Genomic DNA, 15,714 nt, shown 5'->3' on the forward strand with positions numbered 1-15,714 from the left:
AACACTCGTGAATATATAAATCAGCACTTTATTTTAATAACATTTGTGAAATAGAAAATAGGAAAATGCATAAATTAAAAATAAATAAATAAAACTAATTTGAAAAATTATTCAAATAAAACAAATTTAAGATTGGTCCAATAAGAAGAGCCCTATGATTGGAGCTGTGCGAGAGAGAGTACGAGCGAGAACGCGCGATGCGAGAGAGAGAAACAGCAGCTACGACACGGTCCTGAAAAAGAAGAAAACAGTATTAGAACACATAAATCAGCAGTTGTGTTAAGAAAAATAACAGATTTTGAGAGAAGAAATGTGAATTGAACATCGTCAGTCGTTTATCACAGTTGTTGCCAGCGCAAACTGTTATAGATGAGAGAGAAACTTCCAGAGGTTTTGTCTGTCTGAAAACTTCATAATTAGAAAATTTGAATTCTCTTGGTGAGTAAAGTGATTAAATCCTCAATTACAGAGGTAGTTTTTGTATGAATGTTCTGTAAATGGTGTTTAACCATCAAATGCGGTTGTATTATGTGCAATAGAATATATAAAAGATGTATAAAAGCCAATCCTCTGTTAAAACGAGAGGAATATTGAGTGAATGTGTTAAATAACTACGTTAATGTTCAGATTTAAAAGTTACTTTAAGCAGTTTACAAGTGTTATTTTAATGGGTTTTTGTCGTGTATTCGAGCTATGAGAAATGGCTGGTCGTGACGCACATGCGATACGGGCAGATGAGGCCTAAGCGCGTTATTTGAAAAAATGCTCTTTGCATGTTTATTCAAATTTCAATGTGTTAATGTTAAATGAACATGGAGTTAAATATGTTGAAATGTTGTTTATTCGCAGATTAACTGTTGTAATGATGTATATCTTGAACGGAATGTCTAATTGTATTTTTGGCCTTGTCTTTTGCAAGGTTTTTTCCTTTTTTCTTTCCCATTTCTGTCCTTTTCCCTATCTTCTATTTTCCATCATCTCTTGAGTCGGGTGCAGAATATTTTCTGGAACCGGACGATCGTCGAAGACGACTTTGAACTTGAACTGTCCCTGCATTGCATTAGAAAGAGCCTGCGAGCAGGAACTGGCGAGCCATGCCCATATAAGGATCGAGCTACGTGAATCAAGAAAGTGGTAGGATCGTGCACACGCTTTTCCTTCGTTTTTTCTTACTGAACTGTGTTGCTCAGAACTAAATTGCGGAAGACGGATCTCGTGTAAGCAGCACTGAACTGAGCTAAAGTTTGGTGAAACCCTAATCCACTTTGGGACTGTTATTGTGAACATTAAGGTTGATCTATTGTAATTCCTTTTCTTTCTTTTTTCCCCCCTGGTTTTCTGCTCTCAAATTCCTCTGTTAAATTATTTGGTTTTATTTTTAATTTATTTTTGTTGTTGTTTTTCTGAAGAACAAGAGTGAAAAAGGTATTTCAAAGTGTCATTTGGAAGAATTGTATTCATAGTCAAATTCAAGGTTATTATCTATATTAAATAAGCCAATTAGAAACAAATTGAATAAATAGGTGAAATATATATTCTATATTATTCTATATATCTATGTTTCATATCGATATTTTCATATTATTAACTTTATTAGGTTGAACCTACAGTATTCTTGCTCCTATTTTATTTTCTATTTTCATGCTGCCAATGGGTGGTATCCTTGAGAAATATGGAGTGTCATTCCACCTTTATGCAGACAATACTCAGCTGTATTTTCCCTTGCAGCATAAAAGTAAAGATGTTTTAGCTCCTCTGTTGAATTGTATAAGTGAATTACAAACATGGTTGAAGCAGAATCTCTTAGTGTTAAATGAGAACAAAACTGAAATCATACTGTTTGGCTCCAAGTCATATGAAGACTTTGCCTCTCACTTTGGTCATCTCTCTTCCTACTTTACACCTTGTGCCAAAAATCTTGGTGTACTTTTTGATTGCAACCTGGATTTTGAGAAACAAATTAGTGCAGTGGTCAAATCATGTTTCTTCCACTTACGGCGTTTATCAAAAATCAAATCTGCACTCTCTGTTAAACAGTTTGAACAGATTATTCACTTGTTTGTTCTATCTCGTCTACATTACTGTAACCCACTTTACTATGGTATAAGTCAGTCTTCTATAGTGCGTTTACAGATGGTCCAAAATGCTGCTGCAAGATTGATTTCAGGCAGACGAAGGTTCGACCACATCTCACCCATTCTTATTTCACTAAATTGGTTACCAGTAAAATTTAGAATTAGTTTTAAAATTTTAACATTTGTTTACAAATCCTTGCATAATCAAGCCCCACCTTATCTCTCAGAGGCAATCTCCATTTATAAACCAAATACGTCTAAGATCCAGTAATCTTGGTCTCCTCACTGTTCCTAGATCTAGGCTCCATTGCAGAGGTGATCGAGCCTTCGCTGTTGCTGGTCCTAATCTATGGAACAATTGTCTGTATTTAAATTCCGGCTTAAAAATCATTTTATGTCAATAGCTTTTATCTAGCCATGTTTAATCGTATTATGTTGTATTGTTATGTGATGTTTCAATGTTTTGTTGTTTCTTATTCATTTTATTCTACCCGTATTGTACAGCACTTTGGATCAACTAGTAGTTGTGTGAAAGTGCTTTATAAATAAAGAAAGAAAGGAATCTAAATAGGTCAAAAAGAAAGACACAAACAATTAATAAAATAGAAAAATAAATAGAACAATAGAAAATTTAAATAAGGGTTATAAGAAGAATACATTTACTTATTTTACTCTTTTCATTTATTTCATCCTCCATTACCCCTTTTTGGTCACTATATCCATTTTTTTTTTTTTGTCTGTTTATTGGTTTTGATGATGTATTGAATCTCTGACATTATTATTATTATTTATTGATTTTTTTCTCCTTTTATTATTGCATTATTGACATATCCTTTAATACATCTTACCTGTTTTTGATGCGGCCAGTGTTGTCATCATTTCTTTCTACCCTTGTTGCTAACAGAGTCTCTTGAGCGAGTCTGATCTTCTGGTCGCTGGTCCAAATTTAGAAACAGTGTATTCCTTTTCCGCTCATTTCCGTTATTTACTGTTTAGAGGGAGGGTCACACTTGCGCCGCGCCGCGATGCGCGCGTTACACTTGTCTCCACTATCTGCCTTTGAAGCACATTCTATCAGTTGCTGTTGGATATCAGATGTTAAAATCCAAAGTTCATCAGGATTGTAGAGACTTGGTGTGTCTGATTAAAGCACTGGAAAAGTTCTAGTCCTTACAGTCTTTATTTAATTCAGGATGCTTGAGTCTTGAATTCTTTGGCTGACCCAAGGCACAAAGATACAGGGAGCAAATTCACATGACAGATGTTCATAGGACAGGATTAACAGGATGGATAGGATGATCAGGATGGATAGAATGAACAAGATGTATAGGATGAACAGGAATGGTCTTTAGTCACTACAACCATACAAAAAGATAATCGGACTCAAACAAACATAAGTTTGCAGGGATCGACCTTTATGATGAAGAAGTACCTCGACAACTTTTAGCAGCACCTTGCCGGAACCTCCAAGTCGATCAAGATAGAATGTACCATTATCCTGGTCACGACAGTTAACTCCATGCAGGATACCAAGGTGTCGACCTTTACACTGTGGACAGGGTTTTTTCAAGTTACAGTCAACAGCCAGATGGTTAAGCCCACACCTCCAACATCTTTTGTTCTCTCTAATCCATGCACCCTTTTTGGCGTCTTCTAGAGCTTTAAAAGAGGGACACAAACCAATTAAATGCTCTCTACTGGAACAGTATACACACAAATACTTGAAACTCTGCTCTCCATCTCTTACAATTTGAAGTTGCTTATTCGTGGATCTTGATACAACAGAATTGCCAATAGCGCCGTACAAAACTGTTCGAGTGTTAGTGTGGATCTTTGATTGAGGCTTACTCAAGAGTGGGTTTGGGAAGTCACTAACTTGATCAGCCATCGCTTGACATTCAGCCTCTTCTTGTAGCCAGAAAAGTTAATCAGGTTGTAGCTTTGACCATGTAGGACAGCACGAACATAGCAGGCAAAGTTGGTCACATTTTCTGTGGGCAGTTTACCAAGTAGTTGCTGTAAATGAGAAGCACAGGCTAGTTCAGATTGGGCATGATCTTGTCCCAAAGATTGGAGCATGCCAACTAAAGCTCGAACTTTCAGTGCAAAGCTACCAAATGCTCTGCTGTCACCTGGTCTCACCTTGGGAAGAGCTAGAATGGCTTTGATTTCTCTCAAAACTAATTGATGGGGTTGCCCATATTTCTGTTGTAATGCAAAGAGAGCCATACTGCACGGTCTAGGATCATTGGCATAAGCTAAAGCTAGATCACGAGCAGGAGGAAATTTCAAATGATCCAACAAGATATGGTATTTGTAATGTTTTGTCTCATGAGGTGACAGCAAATTTGTCAAAGCCTAACTGCAACATTGCAAACTCTTGGGGATCATCATTCACCAAAAAAGGAAAAGAAGGTCCTTGAACACGAGAAGTAGGATAAGGAGGGACATGGTATGAAGCATAGTATGGCTGAGGATGCTGGTACGAATGAATAAATGGAATTGTAGTTGCCTGGCTAGTGGGAACAGTTGGTCGAATGAATGGAGCAGGTTGTTGTACAACAAGATTCCCTGAATGACCTACAGCCTGAATATGATGACCTACATTAGCTGAAGATACATGAGGAATTGGCTGAGTCTGAGGAGGTAATTGTGCTGATGTTATCTGTGAAGACAACTGTGTATGAACCAAAGATGGGGAGAAAGAGCTACTTGGTAAGTAAGCGCCAGGCTGTGGTGAACCAACTGGTTGCGCCAGCATCTGCGATGTTTGCATTTGAGGGGAATGAGAATTAGAGGGATCAGGAACTAATGGAACAGAAGGCTGAATCATGGTACCTGATTGCAAATGTGATACATCATGTGTAGGCATATGTTGAGGTGGACTACGTAACAATGAGGAAGGTGGAGGTGGCAAAGAACTAGGCCTACTCAATGGAAGTGGCGAAGGAACATCTAATGAATTACCTTGCTTACGTGTAGATTTCTGTTCAACATTCTTAATACATGCACACAATTCCTGAACAATAGGTGGATTAGCAAGGGCATTCTCATCATCATCAGAAACATCATCAAAAGATTCAGATAAATCAGAACGTTTAGAAGAAACTGCAAACTGTGACATTCTAGACATAATCTCACCAAGCATACCCTTAAGTCCAAGTATTTCTTGTTTAACATCCATATTAATTAAATCAGACTGAGTCTGATCACATTCAACAGATGAGCAAGGAGCAGGCCTCAAGGAACATGAATTTCCATTATCTGTCTGTTGAGGATCACTTACAACTAGTGTTGATGAGGAAGGAGGAGGAGGAGCACGTTCTTGTACCATAAAGTCTGCAAAACGGGCAGGAGGTCTTCTCATTCTTTCTTTTTGAAGCCTAAAAAATGCATCCAGGGGGTAAATAAAGGCTTTCTGAAAGGGTTTTTTTGTAAGAAAAATATCTATATTTAAAATTTAATTAACAAAAAATTATTAAAACTAACCTTTTTAGCATGGTTTGTAATTTGCCTTTGCACAGCAACGATTTGCCACATATAAACATGAGATTGATGGTGATTACTTTTTAATAAAAGTACACTGCCTTCCAAAAGTTTGGAAACGCCCTAGAAAAGTGGGGTTTTGGACAATATTGGCATGAATCGTTTTAAATTTGTGATAATTTTGCACTGATAAGGGACAACACAAACTACGAAAACATTTTATTACATAAACAGTTTCTAAATAGAAAAACTTAAATTTTCGATTCATCAAAATATGCACCATTAGCAGCTATCTGACCTAAACTGGGTTCTAATTGGTTCATTGTATCTAAACTTAATTTGCAATCAATTGTTGAAGCTATTAAGGTGTGCTGACCCCAAAAATCTTTTACAAACCTGGGCCAAGTTTAAACCAGTAACTAGGCATCACAGCTGGCAAAGGGGCATGTCTGATTTTGACATGTATATATTGCCATTATTATGTAATCAAAATGAAAATTATTATTGCTGGTCTTCAATGATAATGTCAAGTTACTTTAATGTATTTGCACCAACAATTTATGCTGATATCATCCAAAACCACACTTTGTTCATAAATATATTTTAATTGATCCAAATGAAGAAAAAAAAGAAGCTGAAAACACTGGCAATTTCAAATCAATTACAATTTTTAAATAGTGAAGTCTTAGAAATATTAACCTGTGTGTGCTTTTGTTTTCTTTTCACTCACAATATTCTCTAAAAATAGCAGAAAATACATTTAGATAAATACGAATGACAAATATGATATCCAGTAACTGTAACTACTTCAGTTTAGTTTTGCAATACAAACAAGCTAGACAACCGAGCATAATTTTGTTTTGAACTTTGACTTTCAAGATGTTTGTTGTTTATAATCTGATTTGTCAGATGATGCTCGAAATTAGAAAAGTTTTAGTCTTGAATGCAGCGAAGAGCGTTTGTCCAGCAATTACGAAGCAAGATCATCATGCGATAACATTTATTTAATAACACCGTTTGTTATGTTTTGTTTGTAGTGGGTGGATATTAAAATACACATTAAGTGTTTCTAACTGTCGTTTTCGCTCTGCGTTTTCAGGTACAACCGAAAAAACACAAGCCAAGGAAAACGACGCAAATTTTTTCTCACTATATGGATGGTAAGTGAATTCCAGTTATTTTATACATTAATATGTATTCTAGTTAATCATATTTGATTAAATTCGTGTCGATATCTGCTGGTTTGAGTCGAAGGGAATTAAGATTCAGAGCTATCATTAACGCTGCTGGCACATTAACAGCTGTCAGATTAAAATACGGCAGATTAAATCGTCCGAGGAAACATTAGGATGGTAAAAGCAACAAATGGGAATACTTACAACATTTTTTGCTTGGAAACAAAATGTTACTGTCCCTGTTACTCGTTTAAACCCGAGTTAAAGATGTGACTTGATCCAGTGACGCGCGCTCTAGCGCGAGGCTGCAGTGCAATGCTGCACTCTGGCGGGCGCGCTGCGTACTGCACCCTCAAAAACAGGGCTTTTTCACTCTGTACAGTATAAAATATGAAAAATTGCATCAAATATGATTAAAATCATAAATAATAACACAAAAAATCTATAAGGAACGCTTCACGAATTTGCGTGTCATCCTTGCGCAGGGGCCATGCTAATCTTCTCTGTATCGTTCCAATTTTAGTATATGTGCTGCCGAAGCGAGCACGAACTGAGAGATTGGAGCAGTGCTATTTATACCCAGGACCCCCAGGTATGTGTTTCAGTGGTGGTAAGTATATAAACCACTTATTCTACTCACTTGTATCAAATGTGACTGCAAATCATGGTGATAAAAACCTGTAAACCTTTAAAAACCAGGATATTTTCAAGTCAGAAGTTTTGTGTGGGTTTACCGTAGTATTTTCTGAGCTGTAGACCATATGCAAAAGAAAGCCAGTGTCTACTAGCTGTGATTGGACGTCTCCGTGTGACACAGAAGCGCTCTTTGTCACGTGGCACGCACCCTTCCCCCGCAGACAGAGCCGAAACTCCCAGGGGCCAAAGAGCAGGGCCGCTTTCCTCCCGGAAGAGCACAAAAGCCTGTCTGCGGGGGAGGGTGCGTGACACGTGACAAAGAGCTCCTCTGCGTCACACTGAGGTGTCCTGACAAAGCTAGGTTTACATCACCATGATTTACAGTCACATATGATATCCACCTTCCTCTTGCAAAAGGCTCAGACACCAGGAAACTCTCCTTTCAGAACAACCGAGGCAGTGAAATCACTGCGAAATGCTTGACTGAGACTCTCACAACACTCAGAACGGAAGATTCTGTAAATAAAGCAATCAGCATAATGCCAATGATCGCTAAATCAAAGGGGAGAAAGTACAAGTTATGTTGAATATGACCAATAACAATGAGCAGCAGGGCCCACCAATCCCTGTCTGAACTTATTTGGAAAGGTAAGGGGCCCGGAGCGATATGTAGTCAGAGAGAGTGAATAATTCCCCTCAATATGAAGCATTTAAGAGAGTTGTTCTTTCCCAGTGTCAGAATTGTATTTCAGGCCCTGAAGAAAAAACATCTATTGAAGCATGTAAAATAAATAATTGACATTTCTACTAATCTAAGAATCCTGAAAAATAAAATGTATCAAGGTTTCCACAAAAATCTGAAGCTGTTTTCAACATTGATAATAATAAAAAATGTTTCTTGAGCAGAAAATCATCATATAATGATTTCTGAAGGATCATGTGACACTGCAGACTGGAGTAATGATGCTGAAATTTCAGATTTGATCAGGAATAAATGACATTTTAAAATATTCACATAAAAAAAAACAGCTATTTTAAATTGTAATAATATTTCACTATTTTATTATTATTATGTGTGACATGTTGTGTGTGTATTTTGTGGCTAGTTTATAGAAAAGGAGCCATAGTTTCAGAAATGGTAAGCAATTTAAAAAATAAAACTGTAAATAACACTCAAAAGACACTCGTTTATCGCCATCTAGTGGCGTACTTGTTTTACAAGTTTTGGCATCACAGGTATAAATTAAGTTTTATTTTATAATATGAAAAGGTTGTTTTAAATTGCAACAATGTTTCAATAATTTATTATTATTATTATTATTATTATGTGTGACATGTGTGTGTATTTTGTGTCTTTGAGTGTAGAGTTTATAGAAAAGGAGCCATAGTTTCAGAAATGGTAAGCGATTTAAAAAATAAAACTGTAAATAACACTCAAAAGACACTCGTTTATCGCTATCTAGTGGCGTAATTGTTTTACAAGTTTCAGCCTGGACCGCTAATCATAATAAACATGCTCCAGCCAATAACCAACAAGAATGATTTTAAATGCGCGTTCATGACTGGTGTTATGAAATATTCGGTGTCTGAGATTTTCGGTGACATTGGGCGGAGGCGCATACATGAATATTCACGAGTTTCCTGTTTTGTGTTAAAGCGACTCTGAAAATGTTAGTGCACGCTCTTCGGCTTACATTAAAGGTAATTAGCATATGTTTCAGCGTTAAACGAAGTCAACCTTATATTCTAACTGTTACTGATGCACAATCTTTCACATATATAAGCTACAAATGTCGTGTCATGTGTTAGCTATGTTTGATATGAACACAGCCAATGATTCGCCAGAGGTGTCGTTAGGATTCGCTAACGACAGCTAGCGTTTTAAGTAGCCTATTTTTGTTGTTTCTGTATTACCTTGAGTCTTTAAAGCATATGGTTTTAAACGTTTGCCGAAATGTATGGTTGAATAATAATAACTGTGAACTCCTGTGGTGAAGGCAGCAGTAAACTTTCCTAGTTTGCAGAAGCACTAATCTGGGTAGACTTGAATATGTATGTAATATGTTTCAAAAATTGCACACATGCATGAAAACATGTTAATGTACTTTAAGTATAGTTTAATGATTACCCAAATAGGCCATGATGAATTATGCATGTGATTAAATAATATAATATCTATAGCTAATATCTTTGATTCATTCCCAAATATGACTTTTGCCAATAAATATCCTTGTACACCACACAAAGCAGACACTTTTATTTTTCACTTTGTTTTGAACATGACAGTGTATTAAAAATGTTAATAATACAGGTTTGTAGTAATGTCATTTTATTATATATTTCAGATTGAATGTGTCAGTAGCAAAGGCTGGTATCACTGAGATTGCATGAGCAGACCAAACTTTCATTTGTCTAAGATCACAAGACCCTGTGTAAATGTGTGTATAAATACAAGTGTTTTTGCTAATTAAATATGTCATATTATATGTCGTGACTTCTTCTCATTTGTGAATAAAATTTCAACACAGAATCATTTGCTCTACTCTCCTTATTTCATCTTTGATATTACAGATATGCAAATTACCACATGGTCTATTATTTTAGCCGCTAAATAAACATAATTAAAATTTAAACATTTTAATTGTTATGGAAAGCTTGTAGAATATAACTAATACATTTCGTTGTGAATATACTGCAGGTTTGCTCATTTAGTTCCATTTCCATATATAGTTTCACATCAACACTGTGTTAAACTGAATCCTGATTCACAGTGCTTCATGTTTTTTCCACATTAAAATGTTTTGTCAATGAAATGCATCATTTTGTGGGAAAAAAAGATTCAGAATATTTCCTAATAATATGAAAAAAAAAAAAACACTTCACTTTAGAATTTAATAGTCTCTTTAAAATTATTTACCAACTGAGCAAGCAATTAAGAAATGACAGAACAATCAAAGCAGTGAGTATATGTCTGATTATCCACATATTCCTCATACTTTTGCCAATTGTCTTCGCCATATAAATATTTGTAAATAAAACCCACATTAGTAACTTTTTGTTTTGTAGCTGATCAATTTAACCACTTGTAATTCAATTTTAACATTTTAATTGTTGTGGAAAGCTTGCAGAATTAAACTAAAACCTTATGAAAGTGCTGCAGGGAAGCTAATATCACTGTTTCATCATGTTTCTATTCATATAGAGCATTGTGTGTTTTGCAGAAAAAGATAAAGAAGGTTTACATGCATTAATTCATACATGTCAAAAACATAAACAAAACAAACCTAACCCTCACTGTGTTTAAAAATAATGTCTGGTTAAAGCAAAGTCCCTTTAAGACAAGTCATTTCACTCGGCGGCCATCTTTGAAACGCCTCTCGGGCATCCTGGGCATCATGCAATCTCTTTGAAAAAAAACTGTATTTTTCAGGCTGGATCAAGCTAATGCGCATGCGCAGACTTAATGCGCGTCTGACTGTTTCTATAGATTTACCAGAGAAACAAGCGCGCCGCCATCTTTATAAAATTGTCTTTGAACTTCCGTTTTGCGGTAGCTCTGTACATTTCTATGGCATCGCTGTCAAAGAATAATTAGTTGGTGAAGTGGATTTACTTGTTGTAGAGTTAATGAAAGTTATCATGAGCATTGTTATGTTTAAAGCAGATGTCTTAACAAATGTCAGTATGTCGGGAAGATTTTTAAACGAGCAGTTCATTCATAAATGTAATATCGCTGTGGAAATACAAACCGGAAGTCAAACGACAACGAGCGCAACGCTGAAAAGGGGCGGGGCTACATAAGGTCTATAGAAACCGGTGATTCTAACGGCCGCTGAAGTGACGCGATGACTTTACCAGTCGGCGATTGGCTCTTATGAGTGCCTCAGGGATGACGCATTTTTGTAGGCAAAACCCGGAAGCGAGTTAGCATTTTAGGACTTCCGGTTCCAACGCCGTGAAGTCTATGGGTTTTTTGAATGGGTTTTTGCTAAATCGCCTGAAATAAGGTCTGTGGTTAACAAAGCCTCTAAATACTTTCACGTTTTGATCTATGACATAAAACACACCAGTTATAACCCACTTGTGACTTAAAATCGGCGGTTGCTAACAAATTGCTAAAATGGACTACTTCCTTTGGCGGGGACTTTAGACGTCATCATTAAAAAAGGGACATTTGGACAGCATTTCTCATGAAAAAGTGGATAAGTATTAATAACAGCGCAGATCATAATCAGCGAGCATGTTTATAAATAAAGTTGTTTTTAAATAAAGTTTGAGGAAGCTTGGTGGTGACGACGTTGATACGCGACCATGGTGTGCTGTAGTCCGTTTATAGCCTACTGTTAGCCTTTTATATCTGACGACTTTATTTAGGCTTCAAAATGTATAAATGTTGTGTTCACTCGTAAAGATTATCTTGATAGACAAAACGTGTAAGTGTCATAACCCTTTGTTAAACACGGAGCTTGTTTTCTGCGATTTTCCAAAAGTCAATGGGAAAAATGCATAGGCTTTCAACCGAGGGAACCCGTGCGCCGCTAACTTCCGGGTTGGCCTACAAAAACGCGTCATCCCTGGGGCACTCTATTGCGCGTTACACTTTCTCCCATTCAAAACAATACTTGTGACACGTCTTGTGTTATTCTATAGTCTTTGGTTAAAGTTATGCAGCCTATCAAGTGAGAAAGCAATAGGGAATGACAAAATAATCACAACTGAAACTTTTATTATGCAACCACAGATACATTTATACAAGTTGTTTTATCTAACGAACTAAAATAAAATCAAAACTGTTACAAACAAAGTCGATGGCTGTTGGCTCATTTCCTAACGATAGACCAGTGGCTGTAATCACTACTAAATTATATCTCACTTCACGACACAATGTAACCTACAAACTATTGAGCATACATAAACAGTTATTAATAAAAAATAATCTTAACTTCATTCGACGCGGAAACACAATCATGTTACCGAAAACAGTTCTGTGATCCAAGGAAGGACAATCCACTAAAATTTTCAGTGGCGCTTTAACACAAAACAGGAATTTCGTAAATATTCATGTAAGCTCCGCCCAGTCTCACCGAAAATCTCAGGCTGCGTCCGAAAACTGTAAAATGCTGCCTTCTGAGGACACATTTCAAGGTAGGAAGGCATCAAGGCACGTCCGAATCCAATGTTAGCTTCACTTCCTGTTTCCTGAGATACCTTTATCTGATCCATTTTTGAAGGAAGCATGGATGTATCCTTAGCTGCCTTTGATATCCCACAATCCTGTGCTTTCCATTCTGTGACAGTTGAGCTAGAAAAATAAAGATGGCATCCGAAAGTTGCATTTGCTGCTCAGTTTGTGTATAAATGTACGATTTTGACCAACATATTTCAATTTTGATATCACTTCTATCGAGAAATTACTACTGTAATAATTAAATATTTGTTTAGTTCTCACCAAAGCTCGCGCTATATTGCTGTAGATCATTAAACTGTTACGCTGCCTCAGAAGTCTGTCCGAAATCAGTTTCATGAGGTACCTTCATGCACAAACGCTGCCGTACAAGTCATTCTCTTATAAGACAGCGAGGCAGCAAGACAGCTACCTAGGTTTTCGGATGCAGCCTCAGACACCGACAATTTCATAACACCGTTTCAGGAAGCACGGAGGGGAGGGGGAGGAGGAGGAGGAGGAGGAGGAGGAGGGAGGGTCTAGCTAGCCTCTGTTTTGTTTGACAACACTTTGAACGTCAACAGGAAGTTACTCCACCCAGGATCACTTAGAGCACCTTTAAATGTAAAAAAAGGCACTCACTTGCACCAAAGAGCTTATAACCCTAATTGATTAGACCGTTAGCATCTCGCTCAAAAATGACCAAAGATATGGCTAGGAACTATACTCTCATTCCGGCGTAATAAACAAGGAACTTTGCCATGTGTGCAGCAGGCGCAATGATATTATATCGGTCTAGAAAATCGCAACTTTTCATTTTCCGTCAGTCTTAGTACACAATGTAACTACAGAAGTGTCAAGTTTTAAATAGGAAAAATATCAAAACTCTTTGGTCATTTTTGAGCGAGATGCTAACGGTCTAATCAGATTCAATGAACTATGCTAAGCTATGCTAAAAGTGGTACTGCCAGACCCAGAGATTGGCTGAATGGATTTGAAAACGGTAAAACTCAACTGTTTAACTCTAGGAGAGTTGGAAAATGAGCCTATTTTCACAAAAAGTGGAGTGTTCCTTTAAAGGGACTATGCAATAGTGGACTGATAAACTGTAATAAATACTGTAGTATAGTTTTACTACAGAAAACTGTAGTGTATTGTAGTATAATACCCTATAGACAATTGTAGAAAACTTAGTACAGTATTGGGTAAAGTAATTATATTACTGTAGTTGTTATATTACCACAACAATAGAATTATAACAACAAATTAATTCAAGTACTTTACTATAGTATGGTTCAAAAACACTATAGTATTTACTATATTTTTCATGTGGGCGAGTCATAGTTAGGACATTAAGGCAGAAAAAGTAAAAAATAAATGTACTATCCTTGGTGGGAACACATGAAATTACAATAAACATATAGCAATTAATTAGCAATGTGTGCCTAAATGTTTATTTACGGGAACGTTTTCTATCGCTGAACCGGTTCTTTGAAACGAAATGAACTGGAGAACGCGAGCGCGCCTTTATTTTGAATCTGCTGTGATGTGCTCGTTCTCGCCCTTTTGTTGTTATGACTACGAGGTCGTAAATCCGCCATGTTTTCCTTGCTGAAGCGTTGCGACAGAGACGGAGGTCTGGAACGACATGACTGAAGAAAATAATAATACGGCAGCAACAGTTACCGACCAAACGGAGCATAGCAACATCATCACCATCCAAACCACTCTTGGAGACGAAGGTAGAACCAGTGTAATGGGACACAACCGCATAGTCAAAACGCGATTAAATGTTTGGGCCTGACTTTGGGTCGTTCAGTCACGCTAGCAGAGTCTCCATTAGCAGCAATGTTATTTTTGAGCAGCATGTTTAGGCTGCTAATGCTGCTTAGCATCGACTGAATTGGGTGAAGAAGATCAAACAGCAGCTCATCCATGTTCTTGCTGCACCAGTAAAGACTGTTTGATATTAAATCTGCACGGCAGCAGAATTTAAGTGTTTATTCGTTTATAGACACTTTTGGATCATGTTAGTTTTTATATACTCTATATATATCTTATATACTCAACTCTATTAAAACACAATGGCCATTTCTAGAAAAGTCAAAGTCAGTTTCACCTTAAATTATACATTTTGTTTAATAGCATGCTGTGATAATTATATTCATGGATTAAAATCGTTTTGTCTTTCTTGTTAGCATTTTATGTGTCATAAATGCACAATTAATATTTTATTATTTATTATTAAATGTATATCTCATATTTGTTTAGCCTATAAAAACTTTATTAGAAGCAAAAATGATGCCACAGCTGCGTGAAAATGTGATTATTTTAGATCAGTGAATGTTTTATTTTTTATTCTTTGTTTCACTTTGCACAGATAATTTTACAATATGCATGATCTGTCAGGTTGAAGCTGGTCAGTATGTTTGTGTTCCCTCTTAGATGAGGATATTCATAAATGTGGGAGATGTCTGGAGGAGTTCTCCGCTCTGGATGCTTTCATCCAACATAAACTCAACAGGAACTGCAAGCGTCCTCTGCAAGACCATCAGGTTTGTGTGTTATTGTTAGCATCCCTTAACCAAATAAACCAGCAAAATGAGTATTATTTAAAGCTTTGTGGCTTCTCTTCATCAACGTGCAGTACATGCATGCAAAGATTGCACAGTCAGACATGTTATTATCTTTAACTTCAAAAACATCTCACCTAAGAAATGTTTGTATCCACATTGAATGTTTGGGGTCAGTTAGTTTTTATTTTTTGAAATAAATTAACACTTTTATTCAGCATGGCCACATTTGATCTACGTGACAGTAAATACATTTATAATATTACAAATAATGTTCTATTTCAAACAAATGCTGTTCTTTTGAACTTTCTATTCTTCGAAGGATCCTTAAAAAATGTACTACAAAGACCAAAGTGCATGACAAATAACGTTATTGTCTCCTAAACGAAAGAATCGATTCTGCTGGATTTGCTGAAATGAGTCGTCAGCAATTGCAGTCTAACTTCCCGTTACATACCTACGTAATAATATAACAAATTTGCATGCCCGCCCTCAAACGAAAGAGTGTGGATTGTGTTGTCGACATGTCGAAGAGACGCTGTTTTTAGCACTGTGAATTTACTCTACATGCACTTCCAAAGGATGAGGACTCACGCTGGAATTGA

The 15,714-nt window shown here is 36.6% G+C and overlaps 1 protein-coding gene, 2 long non-coding RNA genes and 1 other non-coding gene across 8 annotated transcripts in view; 2 read left to right on the forward strand and 2 right to left on the reverse strand.

The window, feature by feature from the left end:
* Window positions 1–7,261, reverse strand: LOC125264084. Of its 3 annotated transcripts, none has more exons than XR_007183969.1 (5): window positions 6,941–7,261; window positions 5,362–5,458; window positions 3,508–4,091; window positions 1,838–3,430; window positions 1–232 (listed from the first exon to the last, which is right to left on the reverse strand). It is a non-coding gene; the product is annotated as an uncharacterized LOC125264084 (long non-coding RNA). The 3 variants fall into 3 exon arrangements; XR_007183967.1 differs by lacking the exon at window positions 1–232 and having other exon boundaries at window positions 1,388–1,941; window positions 2,924–3,430; XR_007183966.1 differs by lacking the exon at window positions 1–232 and having other exon boundaries at window positions 2,798–3,430; window positions 3,508–3,734; window positions 3,823–4,091.
* On the forward strand, window positions 311–2,938 carry LOC125264096. The gene is made up of 2 exons (XR_007183973.1): window positions 311–438; window positions 920–2,938. It is a non-coding gene; the product is annotated as an uncharacterized LOC125264096 (long non-coding RNA).
* e4f1 (E4F transcription factor 1) overlaps window positions 6,577–15,714 on the forward strand; it is a 23,059-nt gene continuing 13,921 nt past the window's right edge. Inside the window, exons 1-3 of one of the 3 annotated variants that reach the window (XM_048183317.1) lie at window positions 6,577–6,721; window positions 7,260–7,328; window positions 14,982–15,091. In XM_048183317.1, the coding sequence (XP_048039274.1) occupies window positions 6,715–6,721; window positions 7,260–7,328; window positions 14,982–15,091 (186 nt within the window). In that variant the 5' untranslated portion in view covers window positions 6,577–6,714. Of the gene's footprint in view, window positions 6,722–7,259; window positions 7,329–14,056; window positions 14,279–14,981; window positions 15,092–15,714 lie in introns of those variants that run through there. The other 2 variants (XM_048183325.1, XM_048183311.1) reach the window with 2 other exon arrangements.
* LOC125250622 lies at window positions 7,177–7,283 on the reverse strand. Its single transcript, XR_007180820.1, has one exon. It is a non-coding gene; the product is annotated as a U6 spliceosomal RNA (small nuclear RNA).

The sequence above is a fragment of the Megalobrama amblycephala genome, linkage group LG1 (genome assembly GCF_018812025.1).
Source record: "Megalobrama amblycephala isolate DHTTF-2021 linkage group LG1, ASM1881202v1, whole genome shotgun sequence".
In the NCBI taxonomy this organism is placed as follows: domain Eukaryota; kingdom Metazoa; phylum Chordata; class Actinopteri; order Cypriniformes; family Xenocyprididae; genus Megalobrama; species Megalobrama amblycephala.